This window comes from Bos indicus x Bos taurus, chromosome 25 (assembly GCF_003369695.1).
Source record: "Bos indicus x Bos taurus breed Angus x Brahman F1 hybrid chromosome 25, Bos_hybrid_MaternalHap_v2.0, whole genome shotgun sequence".
In the NCBI taxonomy this organism is placed as follows: Eukaryota; Metazoa; Chordata; class Mammalia; order Artiodactyla; family Bovidae; genus Bos; species Bos indicus x Bos taurus.
The window spans coordinates 1,633,170-1,653,136 of record NC_040100.1 but is presented as its reverse complement, the minus strand read 5'-3'; the positions used below and the strand labels follow the sequence as shown (position 1 = coordinate 1,653,136).

The 19,967-nt window shown below is 54.1% G+C and overlaps 1 protein-coding gene across 2 annotated transcripts; it reads right to left on the bottom strand.

The window, feature by feature from the left end:
* Positions 1-324: 324 nt before the first annotated feature.
* Positions 325-19,278, bottom strand: EIF3B (eukaryotic translation initiation factor 3 subunit B). Of its 2 annotated transcripts, none has more exons than XM_027528090.1 (19): positions 19,084-19,278; positions 14,436-14,628; positions 12,916-13,035; positions 12,579-12,636; positions 12,259-12,387; positions 11,723-11,880; positions 10,903-11,034; positions 10,757-10,823; positions 10,379-10,425; positions 8,995-9,205; positions 7,763-7,835; positions 6,897-7,019; positions 5,964-6,042; positions 5,152-5,290; positions 3,749-3,874; positions 3,155-3,232; positions 2,722-2,830; positions 2,169-2,288; positions 325-1,539 (listed from the first exon to the last, which is right to left on the bottom strand). In XM_027528090.1, exons 4-18 carry the CDS (start codon positions 12,630-12,632, stop codon positions 2,185-2,187), a joined length of 1,629 nt encoding a protein of 542 aa, XP_027383891.1. In that variant the 5' UTR covers positions 12,633-12,636; positions 12,916-13,035; positions 14,436-14,628; positions 19,084-19,278; the 3' UTR covers positions 325-1,539; positions 2,169-2,184. The 2 variants fall into 2 exon arrangements, with proteins under 2 accessions (XP_027383891.1, XP_027383890.1); XM_027528089.1 differs by lacking the exon at positions 19,084-19,278 and adding an exon at positions 18,076-18,585.
* Positions 19,279-19,967: the final 689 nt, after the last annotated feature.

Here is a 19,967-nt window from a genome sequence, read left to right as displayed (position 1 = left end):
ATGAACAAGCCCCTCCTAACATCCATGCTCCCCTGCCCCCTCCCCACCTCTACCCCCAACGAAGGTCCGGCCTCTGACCCACGGGGAACTTGCTGGAGAGTCCAGGTCACTGGGTTCCCCCATGAAGGCAAATCCCTCAGCCCCGGCTGCCCCGCAGCACGACAGAGACAAGGCCTGTGCAGGTGGCCAGGAGCCCAGAGCCTACCTGGGGCCCGAGCCACATGCTGGGAACCCTGCCCTACCCCCAGCCCACCAGGTGGGTCAGGAAACTGCTCCACGAAGGGCCAGCCCCAGGATGCCCAGAAGAGAGAACGCAAGCACAAGTGCTTAAGAAATTTTTATTCACAAACTACGTAAAAGTTACAACTAGCCAGTTTAAAACAGTGAAAAGTTAGTTTAAAAGCTCTGTTAAAAATCTGTTAATACGATAGACCCATGTGCTTGTTCCTTCCTAGGGCCATGAAATCAGGAAACCTGGGTCTCGACACAGTGAGGTCTGAGGAACAGGACAGGAAACAAGAACTACCGTGATTCCGAGGGGGCTGAGGAGCTGGAGGCGGCAGCGCTCGGAGAAAGCACGGGCTCCAGAGAGGAGCCTGGAGTGCCAGGTGCCCGGGGGAGGCCAGGCGGTGGCGGGCGGCCTGCCAGCTTGGGGGCCCCTGGGGATCCGGCGGGTCAGGGACCACTTGGCGCCAGCCAGCTGAGCCACAGGGCCGACGGTTGCTGTCCCTTGCCCCACACGGTGTCTTAGGTCTGTACACAGTACCGGTCACGGCTGTGAATTCCAGGCTTCACTGCCTGTTAAACTAAACTTCAGGTTCTGGGAGAAAGACAGCCGTGGAAGAACTGCCGTTTCACAAGGCACCGAGGGCAGCACGACACCGCAGTGAAAACAGGCCGAGTCACAGGGTTCGCTCAGTCCCTCCTGGGAGGGGAGGGTTAGGTGTTCAAACAGGACCAAGCACAACTGTCAGTGTGAGTCTTCAAACCTGTGTAACCGAGGCAAAGGCTAAAGGGGTGCTTCTCGTCAGGTGAACTGGCAAGCGCGGGAGGCAAAAGAGAAATAAGCTGGGCTGGCGCACCACCTCTCAGAGCTCAGCTGAGGAGCGGACCCCGGGGGGCTGGCGGCCCTCTGCGCCTCTCGAGTGCAGTGCTGGACACAACGAGCCCAAGGCGGCTGCTACTGCGGCAGACGGGAGAGGCACCCAGGTCACGGCCGCTGTCTACGTTCAAAGAGGAGAGAGACGGCTTTTTCACACACATTTGCTTTATTTCCGTGTTCAGCCTGTTGAGAGAACCTGTCACAACCTGAATGGTGGGGGGCGCACAGGCGCCCCGCACGGCTGTGCAGGCGCCGACCGTGGGAGGCAGGGCGCCGTCTGCCGTGCGTGAGGTCCCCAAGGGGCCGGACCGTCACGCCTCCGCTGCGGCGGACGCCAGGGGCTGAAAGGCACAGCGACGTGTGGAGATGGCGACTCCCAGGCGCAGCCTCGGGCCGGAGCGACAGAAGCACAGGTGGATTCAGGATGTGCAGGCTTTCTGCAAAAGGGTGAGCTTGGTTCCAGCACAGCGCACGGCAACGTTGCAACAAGGAGACACAGCTCACCCTCTGTCCCAACGAGGTGCGGCGGCAGGCTGGTTGGCAGACAGGGGCCGCCTGGACGGGGCAGCCTCCACCCCCGCGCTCCCTGCTCCGGGGACCACACGGCCAGACAGCCCTGTGCCCCCTACACAGACACAGACACAGGTGTCAGCTCTGAGAACAGCGCCCCAGGCCCTGTGTGTCACTGAAGCCTATGTTCAAGCCACAGCTGACAGGTGGGCTCTTGCCCAGACCAAGCGGGGACTGACCAGAGCAGGTGCTGCGGCTGGTGAGGCCACCATCTGATGGGCACCTGTCTTCTCCCCAAAGCCTCCTTTGGTCCTCCTCTTGCCCATGGCCAAACCCTACTGGGTTTCAGAGGAACATCGCTCCCTAAACGTGGAGCTCAAGGCCCAGAGTGCTCGATGCAGAGCTCCGGGTCTCACCAGAGTCCTCACAGCTCACAGGCAAGGATGTGGCTAATGGTGGGCACGGGAAACCAGGCTTCTCTCAGCACCTTCTCGCTCGCAGAACAGAGCACAAAGAAAAACTAAGCAGGGCGCCAGCTGCCCCCGCCCAGTCTTACCACAGGTGCTCTCGGATCACTCCTGATTTCCAAGGGGAATAATCTCTTCTGTGACAAAGAACTCGATGGTCTCCTCCTCCCAGTCGTCTACGTTGCTGTCCAGCTCGTCGGTGTCCACACCTGAGGGGGTTTGCTGGTCACACGTGCACACGTGGGGCACAAACCCGTGGGAGACGCCACCCCCCACCCCCCCACAGGCCAGTGTGAAAACCGCAAGGTCCCCTGCAAAGACAGGTCCATGGCCGTGACCTGCAGGCGGCAGGAAACTCAGTTCTTGTTAGGAAATCTTTAAAAAAGATTCTGTTTACGATCCTTTTAAGAGGACTTCCCTGGGGGTCCAGTGGTTAGGACTCCCCCGCTGACTGCCCGAGCCCAGGGCAATCCCTTGTCCGAGTGCTAAGACTCCATGTCCACAAGGTGCGGCCAGGAAAAAAAAAAGGTTCTTTTAATTTAGGCAACATTTTAGGTTCCGAAAAACCTGGGAAAAGATCCAAAAGGGGAAAAATATCTTAACTATATGCTGTAAAAGGTGTATCTTGGGCTAACAAGTTACCTCCGCGTAATTCTAGTCGTGCATTTTTCTGCTCCATGTAGAGTTCTTGAGCCATTTTCCGGTATTTCCGGAAATCTTCCATCATGGTTCGTCTTCTCTCCACTAATTCCTGTGTGCAGAATTGAGAAGAACTTACAGGATGAACACTTACCTCACACCATTGTCTTCACTTTGCTCAACCAAGTGGAAATGAAACATGGTCAGCGGTGCCCACCCTGACGGACAGGACGATGTAGGGCTCCACTAGAGGCTGCGGGGCGGGAGCGCTGGGCGTGTCTGCTCGCCCTCAGCTTCCTCTGGCGGCCCCTCCACCATGCCCTCCCGTGGATGGAAGCCAACCCTGGGGTCTGTCCCCCGGCCTGGTGCTGGCCTCTCTGCTGTGAGCCGACAGGACTGTCTGGGCGCTTCCCTCATGCCTGGGAATACGGCTAACCTTTGAGGCTTTGGACTGGCTCAAACGATCCTTCTGTTCAAAGATCTTGGAATATTTCTTCAGATCCTTTTTAATTTGCTGAAACAAAGACAAGTCCCTCAGGATCAGCACATTCAAAGCTAAGAGGCACAGACACGCTCCTCACGGCTGCAGCCTCAGCGCTCAGCAGAGCGCAGCCACCTGAGTGTTCAGCGTGGCGCCGGCCTCCACGTTTCCCACCGGCAGCCTTCCTTCCCCAGGATTTACACTCGTCCCTCAGAAGAGCCCTGATAAACACCGCGTGTCCTACCACAGTTACGTAAATCCCATGTCTCACAGTCCCACCAGGACTTTCCAGCGGCCCATCACCCTTCACCTGCCCCTCCGTTTCCGCAAACTTCCTACAACGGTTCTGACGTGGCCTCAGAACCTGAAAATTGTTTCCTCTGCTGAAACTACCCTCTTCCTTTTGGTTCTCACTGCTCTCCATCTCCTCAAAGGGTCTGCTGTGAGAGCCACACCCCCACTCGTCACTGTCACCCTGACAGTATCAGAAGGAAAACCTCCTCGTGCCAGTCACTGCCACATCCCTGCAGCTGATGAGGAAAACCAGACCTTGATCTGATCCTGGCTCAGGAGCGTGGGGGGCCGAGGCCTCCAGAGCAGCTGGCAGAAGCGGTCCTTGCTATTCTTCTGCAGAAGGCGGCCTTGGAAGGTCCACAGCCAGTAGGCGTTGTCCACCTGGAAGAGAGAAGAGCCTCACTAGCTGCCCACTCCAGCAGGTGACCCCAGGAGAGACCCTGAATCCTGTCAACAGAACTGGCAAAATTCACGTCACTCAACAGATGTCTGAGAACCAATCATTTGCCAGCGTTGTTGGTACTGAGGGGACACCGTGAGCAGGGGAGGACCATGGCGAACAGACAGCTAAGAGTATGCGCTTGGCAGCACAGTGCAGCGTGTGCAGCAGCAGAACAGCGCCAGCAGAGCACTGGTGCCAGAGCACAGGCTGACAGCCACGCCACCACAGCTCAGCAGACGTCTCTCTTTACCAAGACCTTCTTGATGGAGGAAGCAGCGCCTACACCCTGGTGGACTCCCGCTGCAGAGTGGTCAGTATGCTCAGAGGATTTAAAGTGTCAGGGCAGGCCTCGGCGAGGTGACCTCTGAACAACAGGCCTGGGCACGGTCCACATGCCCTGACCCGAACACAAGGATATCATTCAAGACACTGTTTCCAGCAACATTTGCAAAGCTCTTGCTCCTGAAACTTCATTAAACACAATCACTCTGTCTCGACTGGTAAATGTGTGTGAGTTGGTTCAACTGTGAACACCTCAATCAGTAAAAATAGTCATTAAGTATACAGAAGGATCTTGAGCAAATTTTACCAGCAGTGGGAATACCGGGCTTATGATAACAGTACAGACTGTGGCTTGTGCAGACACAGACTTCTCAGGCCGCGACTCTCCCAAGACCCGAGGAAGCGGGTCCCCTCCCAGGAGAGTGCCAGTCCGCCCGTCCAGGGAGGGCCCAGGCCAAGAAGCCCCTTCCCTGGCAGACTTCACAGCGGTTCCTGCAAGTGCTAAATCCTGCATCTACCCCCACCAACACACCCTCGGATCTTTCGCTGAAGACAGAGAGGGTGATCTTTTCAGGAAGTTAAAAACAGAAACGACGTGTTTTCTCACGTGCCAATTCGGTCAGCAAATCCTGACTGAAGGCTGACAATGTGCCAACAGTTTCAGATGCTGGGGATGTAGCTCAGGAGAAATGGCACCTGTCCTTGTAACGTCTCAAGCCAGCAGGAAGAGAGGACAATGAATGGCTGACAATGGCTAAGGCACGTTCACGCTGTTGAGTAGGGGCCCCATGAGAACACAGGGGAGGGAGAGAGGGCACAGGCCAGGCTGGGGACCCTTGAACGGCAGGAAGCTCCACCACCCACAGAGCTACAGTCCTGGGGTGAGGGCAAGGGCCCTGAGGCAGAGCCAGCAGGGCGCCCGGGGCCCCCGTACCTTGTGGCTCCACCAGGACACGGAGGTGACGACATAGCGCCCGGTGGGGTCCCACTCCACGTCGGAGGCCATGTAGTGCTCTGCGATGTTCATGACCGTGCAGTCTGAGGTGTCGACAAACGCCAAGGCGCCGTTCATGCTGGGGAGACAGCACGGCTGGAGTCACTGAGAGTCGCGTCTCTGCCCGGTCTCAGCTCAGGGTGAGCAGGCTTGGACTCGGGAGCCCGGTGTCCCGCCTGATCGTGGACACGGAAATGACCACAGCGACACAGACTATGCACAGGGCACGCAAGCACGCAGTGTCTGCTGTGATTGCTCCCGGAGAGGCTGGCAGAGGCCGAGCTGCCAAACCACAGCGCGCGGCGCCCACAGGGAGGCAGGGAGCCCCACCAGCCCAGAGGACGCACTGCATGCTTGTCACAGGTTCTGCGTGGCCTGCTGCGCAACCGGGTGGGGAGCAAGGGGGCGAGCGTCCAGGTGCTCGTGGGCACACCCAGCAGAGGGCAAGACAGGCTCCCAGCCCGGCCAGACACCCTTCTCACACGGACACGTGGCATTTACATCAGAGGACTGGGTCACCAGGAGGAGGTCCTGTGTCCCGCAGTCCCCAGTGGGAACGTCTGCAAGGGGCCTGGTCCTGGCCACGTCTGGGCAGCAGGATGGAGACACCGCACAATCCACCCAGGCCGGGATGCCCTTGGGAGCACCTGTCCCCGCGCTTGCAGGGAGGCAGCAGAGCAACCTTCGGGGCCAGAGCCCGGGCCTGGGCCACAGTCTCCCCCAGCCCCGCACAGGGCATCAGCAGAACCCACCTCCGCAGGCCAGCCAGCACGACGAACTGTCCTTGGGGGCTCCAGAAGATGGTGTTGGCCTGCTGCTTGTCGAACATCTCTGAAAGGAGAGGGTCAGAGGTCAGCGTGCAGCTGAGACGGGGACAGCCCGTGGGTGTGCACACCGGACTGAGGTGCTGCACCTCTGTAGTTAGGGGGGGGCCTGAAGGGGTTCTGAAACTGCAGTGCTACTTTAAATACCTAACACCACACTGGACAGTGTCATCGGACAAAACACCTCACTCAGGCAGTGTTACCATGGGGACTCACCACCAGGGCAAGGAGTCCAGTTTCTATCAGATTCTCAAAGATATATATGACCCCCAAAGCCTAAAAATCCATTCTAGTGACTCACTTTTTAACTGAAAGAAACTAATTCCACCATCTCTCCCAGTGCCAACCCAATGCTCACGTTCTGAAGGGGTGGGGCCTGGTCCTGGTCTCTTTACTCAGGAGGGGGGGCAGGGTGGGGAGGGGGGCAGCACCACCCTGACAGGGAGGGCAGGATGGAAAGGATCCACGCGAATCCGCTCAGCAGTCCCCAGCACTATGGTGATCTGCAGGCTGACCCTGTGAGGGGAGGCAGGGCTGCGGGGCCTGGAAAGCAGAGGCACTTGCACGCTTGCCGTATCATAACCTACTTTACTACAGGAGGCCGTGAACTCTTCTGTTATCCACATTTCCTTTCATAACGAAGGGAACTAATGATACGTTCAGTTTTGTGACAGCCAGTTGACGACATCACAGAATGATGCTACCACAAACACCGCTGCTCAGGAGTGCACAAAAGGCCTGTCCTTTGCAGCAAACTCCCTCAGTGCCACCACCAGCTGCCCACAGGACGCTCTGTCCAGCCAAGCACTCTCCCGGGAGCAATAACCAAGCTCTGCCCCAGGCTCCCGTTCAGCTGCTTACTGATGAGCTCAATTTTCCCGTTGTTCTTCACGTGGTAGAAGGAGACAGATATCCGAGGCGCCTCCCCGTGCAGCACAGCAAACTTACTTCCGTTCGGCTCCCAGGCGAAGGCAATGATGGTTTCTAGGGCCAGGAAAAAAGGGTGAGCTCCTTGGTCACAGAACATCATTTTCCGTTAAGGCTGTTCAACCAGAGACGCCCCAGATTCTTAGGTTCATTAAAAGGCCCACAAGCAGCACAGGCCCAAGACAGCACGCTGAACCCTGTGGGGCCACCACGGCCGGCAGGCATGCCCCGATCTCCTGCCACAGGGGCGGGGCGGCCTGTGGATGAGCCCCCTCTCTCCTCATGGCACACAGGGTCACGCCCTCTACCAGGCAGCACCTTCCCTTCCCTTCCTCCTCTCCCCAGCAAAACAGGATATACACGCTAAATGTTCAACCTAAAGGCAGAGACACTGTCTCAAGTTTTCAGGAGTCCAAAAAACCAAAACACTGCTACTCAGCTGAGAACTTTCATATGTAAGAGGACAAGCCCTTAGCTGCGTTGCAGGGGTGTGATGAAAACCTGCTCTTCACACTTTCTCCTAAGCGTGAAACCGGGCTTGAACCTGTGTCCCTCTGCTATGTAAGCAGATCACGTGGTGTGAATGAAAAAAAGGGGGGCGTCTTTTCACCTGGCAACTGGAAAGGCTAAGAGACTGAAGCTAGGAAGGACAAAGAAACCGTGAACCAACGTATGCTCTGTAACAGTCAGACGCCTGACCTCGGCCAGCCTGCCCGGGCCGCGAACTCGCAGGGAAGCGCTGCGAGTGGGCACGACGGCTTGGTGGCCACTCAGCCTCAGGGCAGGACGGAGACACTTGCCTTTCATCTCGACCACGTCGACAGGCACCTGTTTTTCTCGCATTCGGAAAATTTCAAAATTTGTGACAACACCCTGTTTAAAAGAAAAAAGAAGGGGTGACATTCTGAAAACTGAAAGCATGAGGAAGACTCAAAGGACAACTTAAGAATTTAATGAGAGATTAAACGTATACACCTGGTAGACCTGAAAATCGGCAGTGACTGAAGCGCTGCAACGAGACCTCTCAAATGATGAGGAAGGCGGAGACGGGTACAGTGTCTGGAGAAGAAACTCACCCCTCGGCCTCAACCCAGACCCTACTTCAAGACCTGCCCTAAGGTCACCTCCAGCAGATGGGCCCAAGGATCCGCACTGTGGCTTCTCTGCAAACCTCCTGTAGTGCCCCAAAGGCCCACCAACTGGGACTGATCCAACTGTTATTTCGAAACAGTGGAACGTCCATGTTCATGTAAAAAGCTGCATTATCTGTAATAGCCAAAAGATGGAAACAGCCCACATGCCAACCAAGGGATAAACTGGCAAGCATGATGTGACACAGTACACATGCTCAGCCACGGAAAACGGCGAGGGGTGAGCCTGCACCCCGTGCGCAGAGGAGGCGGCCAGATGCGGAAGGCCACAGAGCATGACTCCACTCGTGAGAAATGTCCAGAACAGGAGCGCCCAGAGACAGGGAGCGGGCAAGCAGGTGACGGGTGTCAGGAGCCGGGTGACGGCTGGCACGGGAGATGGAAATGTTCTGAGGTTAAGAGAGTGGTGGCTGCTGCACGGCTACGTGACCACACACCTCAGAAACTTATTGTCAAAGAAATAAATATTTCCATTAGAAAGAAAAAAACCCAAAACGTTAAATGAGGCAAACAAACAAAGTCTGGATGCAGAACTGTGTCAAGCATGCTACTCTGCTTCCAAAGGAAAACCTGAAGAAAACAATGTACTGCTTTAACACCTACAGAGAAGGAAGGTAGGTGCCTGGAGATTCCCCGGTGTTCTCCTGTGAGCTCTGACCTATGTCAACTAAGCGACGCATCACGCACTCAGTTTATAGGAAAGAATTACACTCCTCTGCTGGAATATGGTAACGGTTCTAGCCACGACGCGACAGCTAACTTTTGGTGCCAGGTGGGCCTGAAGAAAGTCTTAAGTTTGAACCAAAAAAATCCATAACACTGCCCCGCCTCCCCAAACTGAGCTGTAGAAGGAATGAGCCCGCCCACTGGTGTCCACCTACCTGGGTGCCTTTTGGAGTCCTGTCTACTTTAACACACAAGTAATCTCCGTTTTTCTGCCAATGCAGCTTGCAATCCACAACGTTGAACAGGTTCCTAACTCTGATCTCTTGTCTGGTAGGCAGCTGCATCAGGGTTACCCGGGCTGGAATATCTTTATCTTCAGGCACCCAAAAGGCTATTATGTTACCACCAGGGGACCAAGAAAAATCTCTGCAGAAGAAGAAAATAAAATGTTTACCAGGCCCGGCTGAGCCATGATGAGGAAGGCATAGGAATGAAAGAGCTCACTCACTGTGCAACGCAGGGCGCTGGCACATTCACCTCCCAGAACGGCAGGAGCAACAGTACCCTGAGTGCCCACCTCCAGAGGCCTACTCTGGACTTCCTGTGCAGCCCGCTGTGCCCAGGACAACTGGAGGCTTTGCCAGACTCACTGTGCCAGTGAGGAGTGAGTCCTGATACCACCACCCACCAGCACGGGTCACGGGACTCAAGCCCAGGCTCTGAAACCGCACTGACACTCTACACCACAAGGCAGGTAAAATAAACTTTAGGCCGATGGACCAGCTGTTGATTTCTGAACATTCATTACGGGGTCAAAGGGGGAAACCCCAGGTTAAAAAGTGGACGAGGAGGAAGAAGTAGGGGCGGTTCTCTTCACTGCAAAAATTAAAAAGTTCCGTTAACAAACAATCCACGAGCTCCTGTCCACGCAGAGCATCTTCACTTTTGCTTTTACTGCCAATTAATGCCCAATTTTAATTATAAACCACAATATTATATATAAATATATATATAGGACAGTATATATATAAATATTGTATAGTATTTATACAGTATACATATAAATAAGAAATGTATTATATATAAATATAATAGAACAGTAAGAAACGTGCGCTTCCCCTGCACTGCTGGTATTTCTCACTGCCCCCAGAGATTTCAAGCAGATAAAGATGTGCCTACTCTTTGACAGACCAAACCAGACACAGCTCAGAGGCCAAGCAAACCCATGGCACAAACCATCAGACTGACATGGAGACCCCCGACAAAGAGGAGGCTCCTCTTCCTTAAAGACTGTGCCCCTGAGTCTCTGGTCCCCAGGCGGGAACGTGAAAGGAAGCAGCCCTCGAGACATCCCTATAAGCAGGGGCAGGGAATGCTGACGTGGCCGCCAACGAGCAGCCCGCGGCGGCAGGCACGAGCCCGCGGTGACACCCCCGTGCCCTGTGATGGGCATGAGCCCGTGGTGACACCCCTGTGCCCCGGTGACACCCCCATGCCCCCTGACTGGCACCAGCATTTTCTGCAACGTTATAGGAGCCAAGTGCTAAAGGAGGGAGTCAACCCACACTCCCGCCCCACCCCGTGCTGAGAGTCACTTACTTTATGCCAGAGATCTTCAAGCTCTTCTTGTCCAAGAGACCCATAGACTATGGAAAAAACGAGGTGACAACGGCGTCAGATCAGACCGCTGCCTCAACAGCACATACATTCGTTACAGCGTGAGCTTGCTGAGGGGGCAGTGTTGGCACAGGGCGACAGACCAACTGGGGAATGACGACCCAGAGCAGTAAGACACCCTCCAGGGCCCGTCCAGCCACTCCCATCCCCAGCTCCCCGCAGCAGCAGAGACCCGAACCAGGGCCCGAGAACCTGCAAGGCCCAGAAACCGGAGGCCACCCCACACACTAAGGAAAGCTCTGCGCCCGCGACAGCTCCCGACAGGGCAGCTCAGCTCAGGCAATCAAATCAGCCACTTACAGGAGTTTCATAGATACTCAGAGTATCGAGTGTCATTCTGGCAAAAAATTTACCATCGTGGCTCCACCTAAGGAGAAAAAAAGAAGTGCCAAGCTGGTCGATGAAGAGGGGCACAGAGGCCACCGTGGCTACCCGGGTCCACTCACTTAAAGATAGGCCAGTGGGCTGAGCTCTCACAGTGGAAACCTCTCTTCTTCTGACCGGTGAGGATGTCCCAGATGATGATGGCCTGAGGGTCATCCTGAGTGTCCATCAGGGGGCTGAAGGTCACCAGGTACCTGCAGCAGAGGGCGCAGCATCACCCCCTGCACCCCCGCCTCCTCTCCTGTGAGGGTGTGTCAAGGACCAGCCGTGGCGGGAGTGACAGGCTTGTGCTCCCGAACGTGACTCCAGGCACAAGGGTGGGAGACTCCTGGGACGAGCAGTCAAGACTCGTGCAACCAGCACCTTCTCTGCCCTCCAGGATCCCCCAAAACGTCATCCAGTCCAGAGAGCCCACTCCAAATACAGAGCAGAACCACTGGGGCACACACCACTCAGTCCTGCCTGGCACCACGGAGTACTCCAAGGGTCACGCTTCTCTGATAAAAGCAGGACAAGGGAAGACCCAGCGGGTTCCCAACCAAAGCCCGAGGTGTGCACTAGCAGCAGGAGCGGTGTGGCACGCTCACACTTTCTTTTCCTTGGACTAATCAGGTAAAGAGCTGGGTCCCGCAGTGGACACCAACGGCAGCGGGCGCTCAAGGCCCTTGTTAGACGACGGGGTTTTACGCAAACGTGTGGAGAGAGGAGGTGATGAAGCCAACGCAACAACACATAACCGCTCACAGTAAAGGCCACACAGGAGTCCTCTGTGCTCTCCTGTGACGATTCTACTTGACAGTGGGAATTACTGCAAAATAAAGCTTTAGAAAATCCCCTACAGAGGGCTGGCGGCACTCCATCTGCCATTTTATACCAGCTTACCTTTCACAAGGTGAGAAATCGATAAGCTGAACCCCTTGGTGGCTGAATCTCTGAATCTGTTTGAATTTCTCTCCCCCCCACAGAGCAATGCCTCGCTGGTGAAAGGTGGCCAGGTAGGTGCCCTTAGGAGACCAACGCACGTATGTCTCTGTCCATCGCTGTGGAAAAAGCCAGCACCGATGTTAACACAACAAAAAGCCAACACAAAGCCTCCAAAGTGATGAACCGGCTCCCGAACTCTGAACTAAAACGCAAGAAGCCTCTTCACTTCTTAGGACTTGCTTCAAAGCTGGAAGAACAAAAGTTGCTGTCAAGAGCAGCAGCCTCAGAGCACATGGCACTTCACCTGCTCTTGGACCACGCTCCTCTTTTTCCTCCCGGCTGTGCCACGTGGCTTGTGGGATCTCAGTTCTCTAATCAGAGGTCAAACCCAGGCCCATGGTAGTGAAAGCGCAGAGTCCTAACCACTGGACCGCCAGGGATTCCCACCACACCCTTCTCTGTTAAGGAAACCCTGCCCGGCAGCAAATACCCACCGCTCTCTCCTCGATGGAGACTGGGTCCTTCACATCATTCCAGAATATGGAAGTGCGGTCCCCGCTCTCGAAGATCACGCTGTACTGATCTCTGCACTCAGCCTCTTCAAGCCAGTAGCGCAGGTTCCCCTAAAGGAGCCAAGCACAAGGGATGGAACACATTTCCTTAATTTTAGCCAAAGAAAACTCACATTCACAGTGTTGCACTTAGCAACGTGACAAATTCACTCAGCACCATTAATTCCTAAGGAAGTCACCACTTCAAGCCAAGAGGCTAGCCACCATTTCTTCTAGTTACATACAGATTTTATGCAACGTACCAGGTCTTTGAAAGGTTGTTTCTCTGGAATATCCCATTCATCACTGATGGTCATGTACCTGGAAGATCAGTGACACATCAGATGACCACAAGGTGAGTGGTCCTCGGCCAGGCAGTACTGCACCCCTCCCGCAAAGGGAAAGGACAGGCTTTGCTTGGTCATTATTGGCGAGGGGGTGCTCAGGGGTGGGGGGGATGTGAAATGCCCCTGCACTGTCTGACGGGAGAGTGCAGCCTCCTGAGAGCCCACTAGTACCCCCTGGCCCCTGGGGCAGAAAGGCCTGGCCACGCGTGCTCAGGGAGGTGTCCAGGCTCTCCTGGGCTGAGTCAGGACTTACTTGTCAAAATCGGTGAAGAGGTTGACCCTGAACGTGTGCTGCTTGTCGAGCTTGTAACCATCGGCATTTTTCACGGCGTCCAACGCGTGGGCAGGGGATGCGTATTCCAGGAAAATATACCTGAATCGAGGGAGAGGGCAACTCACAAGCGTGCAGACCCAAAGAACAAGCAGGTCATGCTCCACACACCCAGGGCCCCGCAGGGCTTGTACGCACCATGAGCATCCATGACCCGTTTGCCTGCCACGTCCCAGAAGCAGTCAGGTCCCTAGCAGAGCAGCTCTGAACATGAACAGAATCCCAACACAAGATCCAATGCCTCTAAAATTAACCAAAATGCTCACTACTCTGACTATGGTAACCATTCTAAGGATGTACGTGTTCATCAAAACTTATGAAACTGTATACTTTAAAACTCTGACTTAACTGAGTGTCGAGTATCGTTCAACAAAGCTGTTTATAAAAAACAAGGATAGTCTGATACTGTGTGTTACAGGCAAAATCACAAAGGCTCTCAGAGAATGTTTCATTTTAATAAAAATCACACATGCAACTGCTCCAAAAAAGGTCTCCTCCCGCCTTTCTGAAGCAGGAAACATTACCTGTCTGTGATCAGTTTTCCAAGAAATTAACACTATTCTAGGCAGTTTCTAAAATCTGAAATTAAAAAATGAAGTTTATACTACTTTCTCATTCCTGTCCCATAAAAGATGTCTTTGCCCATACTCAGAGGTTGATGTTTTTATGAAATTTTAATGGAGGAAGTCTGACAAGTGTGTGGAGCAACCAACAGAGCTTTGACTACTGCCGGCTGAGTACGACCACTCGGGTTTCACTGGGGACTGCCCAGAGGCACCGCAGGCACACACTCTCCCTGTACCCAGAAGAGGACAGGCGCAGGGCTGTCCCAACTGCTGCTCGAAACAGTTGACAGGAAAATAGACAAACTGTCCCAGGACAGAGCACCACAGCATTTACAAGGAAGCGATCAGAATTACATTTACCAACACAGAAAACCTAATATGGAATTTAAAAAGCAGACTGCAAGACACATACCTCATGCTATCGTTTTTAAAAGACACGATATTTTAGGTAACAGCACAAAAAGAGTTACTAACTGAACAATGACACAATGCTTTCTTCTAGACTCTAAGGAATACCCCCATTTCAGATGTTAAAATGTGGCAGAAAAGCATATTTTAGAATCAAAATATGTCAGATTTTCCTGAAGCCCTGCCAACCTCCAGATTTGCCTAGGATCTACCTCTGATCAATCACTGTTTAAGGACAGAAGAGACCGAGCTCTGATGTCCCAGCAGCTCAGCAGCCAACTCACAAAACCCAACTCAGAGCCAGTTGCCCAGGTCCTTCTCCCCCCGGCCCTGTTGATGGTCCCTGCCCCGAGGCTCTCGAGGCTGCCAGGCTCCCCAACCCACCAGAGTCCACAGCACACCACTGCCTTCACGGCATCAGCTGCCGAGAAAACAAACCACACGTCCATGCTGGAGGACATCACTCACCCTTTTGTCCTTCCGTCCTCCTCTGGATAGAAATCGTTTGTGATTTTCCCAAACTTGGAGAAGATCTTATGGATGACATTTTTGAGCTTCTCCAGGCGGTCGGGCCCCACCTGAGGCACGTTGTCGACCACGATCACCGAGTCGATTCCGTCCGCTTCCTGCGGCCGGTCTTTGAGCACATCTGCCAGTAACTCTGCAGGAGGGGAAGGTGTGCCTGTGACTTTCTCTGACCAAGTTAATGCACCAGGTTAGCACACTGAACACATTTCAAAAAAGTACAAAATGAATAATTAATCTGAATGCTTTTGCTCTGAACGTTACAATATCACAGCCCTGGGTTGACTAAAAATTTAAACTTGAAATAATTGGGAGGACTGTAACTCTTTACAAGCCCCTAACAGTCAAAATATGTCGATAATAGACAATATTCAATGAATTAAAAAAAATTTTTTTTAACTTTCCCCTCTATGCCCAAATCAATTTTTTAAAAAGAGCCTTTAACACTGAAGAAGGAAAGAGGATGGACTTTTACCAGAAAAAAAAACAAAAACAAAGTGAGCTGAGGAACGCTTGTGGTAAGCCTTCTCCGACCCACCTCTGTCACAAACTCATCACCCAGGTTCTTTACGAAAAGCAGCCTTGGTTCAGACAGCATGGGACGGCGACTGGCACATACACCAGGCGACCAGGGACTACAGAGCTCGGGAAAGCGCGAGTGGTGCGTCCCGTGGGCTACGGTGTCTCCAGGTGGACAGGACACCCGGCAGCACCGTCACTGGGAGACGCCAGCCCTTTAGACGTTAGACGTAAACGCTCAGAACAGCGCTTGGAACAGAGCAAGAAACGTCAACTAGTATCTTCATAACTTCATGCCAAAGCTCAAAGTGCATTCTGTTCACGTCACAGAACGGGAATTAAAATCACAGGACCCAGATCTTAAGTGCTCTCAGTAACACAGATTTTCCTTGACTTATGATGGGGTTACTTCCCAATAAACTCACTTTTGAACCATTGTAATTCAAACCATCACAATTTCAGGACTGTCTGTACAGGCAAAATGAATGTCCAAGGTAATTTTTAAACAACAGCTGAAGAACAAAGGCTTATTATCTGTGTATCTACGTGTTCTAGAACCTAATTATGACTAGTTTTTTAAGTATTTCAACATGTTATAAAGGACACATGCCAAAATATTCTTTGCTGTATTTTATTTTCAAAAGTTGAGGTGAATTCTCTCCACTTTTAGTGCTCGAAATTTTCAATAATAAAAAGTCTTTAAAAAAGGAAAAAGAGTAATTTCCAGAGGCAAGTCCTGTTATAAACTACCTCTAATGAATTTCAACACCTTTACGAATGATATTGGAAACGTTACCTTAGATAAAAGAACTGCCATTTAAACTTCAATGAAGCTAAAATCATGACCAAACAAAGAGGAAACAGAGAGAAAGAGGCAGATTAGGGCATCTTCCCTACAGAGACTGGAGTCAGATGTCTGGGTTACTTTGAAAGCTGACTTACCAAACTATTACATCGCCTGTTAAGCCTGGTCTTAATTTACAAGGTTTACAATAAGAAGCTCAGCTCTTATATAAACCGTGGACTCCTTCCCCCACTTTTGAAGTGTCTAGCTTTACAAGAACCCGCCCATACACAGTAAGGGAATGAGCATAGTAACCACACGAAAACATTTCCTTCTCATCACGGCCCACGCATCTGGTTACTCTTGGCTCATGGATTTCCAATCTGACTCCAGGAGAAATACAAAAAATCCAAGTCTCAAGACTTAAGTAGCAAAGACATTTGGTCAAAACCTTTAGCACACCTTTGCTTGGTTGAGCACCAAGGACAAAGACAGCTGTGATTACGATGCAAGTGTGTGACAGAGCTCAGCTGTCTCAGGGAGGAGGGGGCAGATGAAGGCACTGGAGCCATGGATGCGCTCAGTCCATTTTCACAAGAACCGGTACCTTGAGCATCACTCTCTGACCCTACTGGACAGTTCTCATGAAACAGAAAACACATGAGCGCCTGACTACAACCACTGGCCTCGAGGAGACAGCCAGCTTGCTCAATTTTAGTTCCTTAGGACCAGGAGCCTCACAGGCCCCTCTGAGGAAGTATCAGGATCACAAGGGCTTCCAGAGGCCCTCCCAGCAGTCACCTGGCCTGGCTGGCCCGTGCGCATGCCAGCATCCTGTCACACCATGCAGAAACCCTGTGTGAATCAGGTGTGTTCAAATAATACTTAAAAAAAGTGAACACTGAAGAACTCAAGAGGAGCTTTAAAACCACAACTTAGATTTTAAAATATAAGAAAAACTGGTGCAGTAAAAGAGAACAGTGGTCTAAACTGGGGGGACGGGGGATGGGCTACCAAGCAACACTGCCTCTCAGCAACCGACTCCCCAGCACACACATTCTCTTAGAGGTGAACGGGTGAGGGGCTTGGACTGGGTCAGCGGCTCCCAAGTCCTCAGGAGCAGGACAAGTGCAGCCTTTCCTGCTTTTCATGCTGAAATGTCTTTTGTCTCATGAAACAAAGTATAAGACAATGCTGACAACCTTTAAAATTGTTTCAAATAAGTCATTATGTGGCCTATCCCAAACCTATACAGTGCTGTACATCAGTTACCTCTCAATAAAACGGGAAGAAAAAAAAAGCATTTGATAAAGAATTTTAAAATATACTATGTTTCAAAGTCAAACAACTCTATGTTCTCTAAACTTTCTCATGTGAAATTCTTTATGATTCTGCCTCCATCTCAGTGATCAGACACACTCCCCCGCCAATCTTTCTATCTCTACGTGGTAACATCTTATTTTTCTGGTGTTTCATGAGCTATTTCAACGATGTTTCACTCATTCCCATTTTAATAACGTGGCCAATATGCAGAGGAATCCATTGATGTGCTCCCAGCCTTAAAAGTTACAACGGCTTAAAAACAACGCAAAAACAAAAACAAATGAGATCAGGCATCATCAGAAGTCACCTTAGGAGACAGGCTTTCTCAGGCAAAAAGGAGAAAAAATGCCTGTTAATCGGAACCAAGGCAGAACCAAAGTTATACTACAATTCAAGAAAACCATTGCTAACAGAAGGATGGTGGCATGCCTACAGATTCAGGAAAAGGGCTGTGAACAGGAATCTGGCAAGTCTGCCTGGACTGTCCCACTGAGGACCTCTCTGAGGAGACACTCCCGTGGGGCAACCGGGGCAAAAGAACCCAGTCTGCCCACTCCGCTCTGCCCACTCCCGAGACAGCGTCCGTCCATCCATACGGACACGGCACCGAGTCAGTTTCAGGCCTCTGACAGGCAGGTCTGGCGGGGCACCCAGACCTCAGAGGAAGGGCTGTCACCCGGGACCGTGCAGCACGTGGAGCGTCCTGCCTGGCCGGGCCCTAATGACCACACCGCTGCACACTCGGCCACGGCTCCTGCGGGCCCGCCGCCGGCCCTCGCCGCCCTCCAAACTCCCGGCTGCAGGGCCAGTGCCTGGCTCGCCAAGTTGTCTCCCCCTGCTCCCCTCCTTCTTTCGGAGAAAAGACGGCGATCCAGGCGCTCAAGGAAGCCTTCCCCAGGTGCGGGGAGTCAGGTGGGGGACCGGGAACCTCGGCGCGGCGCGGCTCCGCTGCCTCACCTTCCTCGCTCACGTCGTCCACGAAGTCCTCGGGATCGCTGAAGGAGGGCTCGTCCGCGCCGCCGTCCTCCGCCGCGCCGTCCGGATCCCCGCCCGCCCCCTCGGACCCGGCCTCGGCCGCCGCGTCCTGCGCCTGCTCCGCCGGGGCCTCGCCGGCGAGCTGGGCAGAGGACTCCTCGGGCGGCGGCGGGGTGGCGCCGGGGGTCGCGTCGGCCTTCCCTTCCCCGTCGGCCGCGGGCTCAGCCGGACCCTCAGGCCCCGGCCCGGCCTCCGCGTCCTCGCCGCCCGCCGCCTCCTGCACGCCGGGCCGCGCCACCTCCGCCCCTGGCGACGGCTCGGCTGCCGCCTGCTCCGGCCCGGGCTCGGCGCGCTGCTCGGCCGCCTCGGGCGCCGCCACGTTCTCCGCGTCCTGCATGGCCCTCCGCTGCCGCCTCGCCCGGTCTCGCCGCGCTTCCGACTCTCCCAGGCCGCACCGCGCGCCTACCTCCCGGCCATGTGCGTGCGGCGGGGCCGCCCACGGGCACGGGGGGGCCCGCGCCCTGACGCCGTCCCGCGCGCCCGGACGAGCTCGCAGGGCGGGGCTGTGTCTGCCGCGGACTGCGACGGCGCCCCCGCCACGAGCGCCGGCCCCAGGCGGAGCAGCGCCCTTGTCTCGGTCAGTCTACAGGCGGCTTGAGAACCAGGCTGCCCCACCTCAGGCAGCGGATGGTTCCGTCCAACATGGCAGCACCGCGTCCTCCTCCCGTCAGGCCGCGCGGCGGGGAGAGACCACCTGTGAAGCCGCAGGGAGGCACCAGGCGTCCGCCGAGGGCGCGGGGCGCGAGAGCACCCTTCGCTTACACGCTGATGCCCGCGGCAACGATAGCACAAAATACTCTGGTTGGGATATCTTGGCCTTTCACCAAACACTTAACTTACGTTACCAAGTTCCACCTCTACACGTCGGCTTTTAGACTCGTCTACTGACTGTGCAAAAGAATGGGCGATTCCAAAATACAGAAGGAATACCTGGCGAGCCAGAGAAGGCCCAGGCTGCTACAGGGACGACCGTCTGGCGCAACTCAGAAGGGAATGAGCGCTGCTTTGATCCCTCAAACCCACGTTCACCGCGGCGGCTGTAATTCCCCTTTCCCCATTCTGATGGTCACCATGGTTCGACCCGCGCGGGCCTCCGCCCCCTGACGCTCGCGAGAGCACGGCCACGGGGCGGGGCGGGGCCAGGAGCGGGAGCGGGCGGGGCCAGGCTCGAGGGGCGGGGCTGCATGGGGCGGGGCCGCCGCGGGCGGGGTTAGAGGGCGTGGCCTGCGCGGCCAGGTTCTGAGTTACCTGAGGCGCAGGGGCGCGCGGCACGTATACCGTGTTTCCATTTCTGTCTTTTGGATTTTGTGGAGCACGCGGGCCACCGCTCAGTGTAAATGTTATAGTTCTAAAAAAGAAGGCGGTGCTTTGGCGGCAGGTGGGACGGGAGTTTAGGACAGTTTGGGAAGACGGATAGAGTGCCGGATGCCGACAGTGTGAACGCGCTTCGTGCCTCTGAACTCTGCTCTGAAAAATGGATAACACTGTAAACGGAGTGCTGGCTGTATTTTACCTCAGGTGACAGGAAAAGAGAAAAGATCCAGGGTTCTCAGGTTGCGTACCTGTGAGTTCGAATGCTCCCTGTCTTTCAGCTTTTGTAGCTGTGGGCAGCCCCACGGCCTCTCTGCCTCGGCCTCCTCACCTGTGAAATGAGGTGCGTGGTCCAGGGACGGGCTTCAAAAGGGAAACTAACTTTTCCTGGCCGTCAGAATTACCCTCCTATTTTCTGGTGTCTTCCATAGTTTTCACAGATTGCTGGGCTCTGCCAGCGCTTTTCTTCTAGAAGGTGCTATTGGTGACAAAGCAATGAACAA

Bases quoted from the DNA above. Each gene is read 5' to 3' on its own strand.
- EIF3B (XM_027528089.1), bottom strand. From the start codon at position 18,490: ATGCAGGACGCGGAGAACGTGGCGGCGCCCGAGGCGGCCGAGCAGCGC. The intron at 11,035-11,722 runs GTAAGCTGGTAT...CCTCTGCTGCAG, and splicing joins GATTTCTCACCTTGTGAAAG to GTACCTGGTGACCTTCAGCC. The intron at 5,291-5,963 runs GTGGGTTCTGCT...CTGTCTCCCCAG, and splicing joins GTGCTGGCTGGCCTGCGGAG to CATGAACGGCGCCTTGGCGT.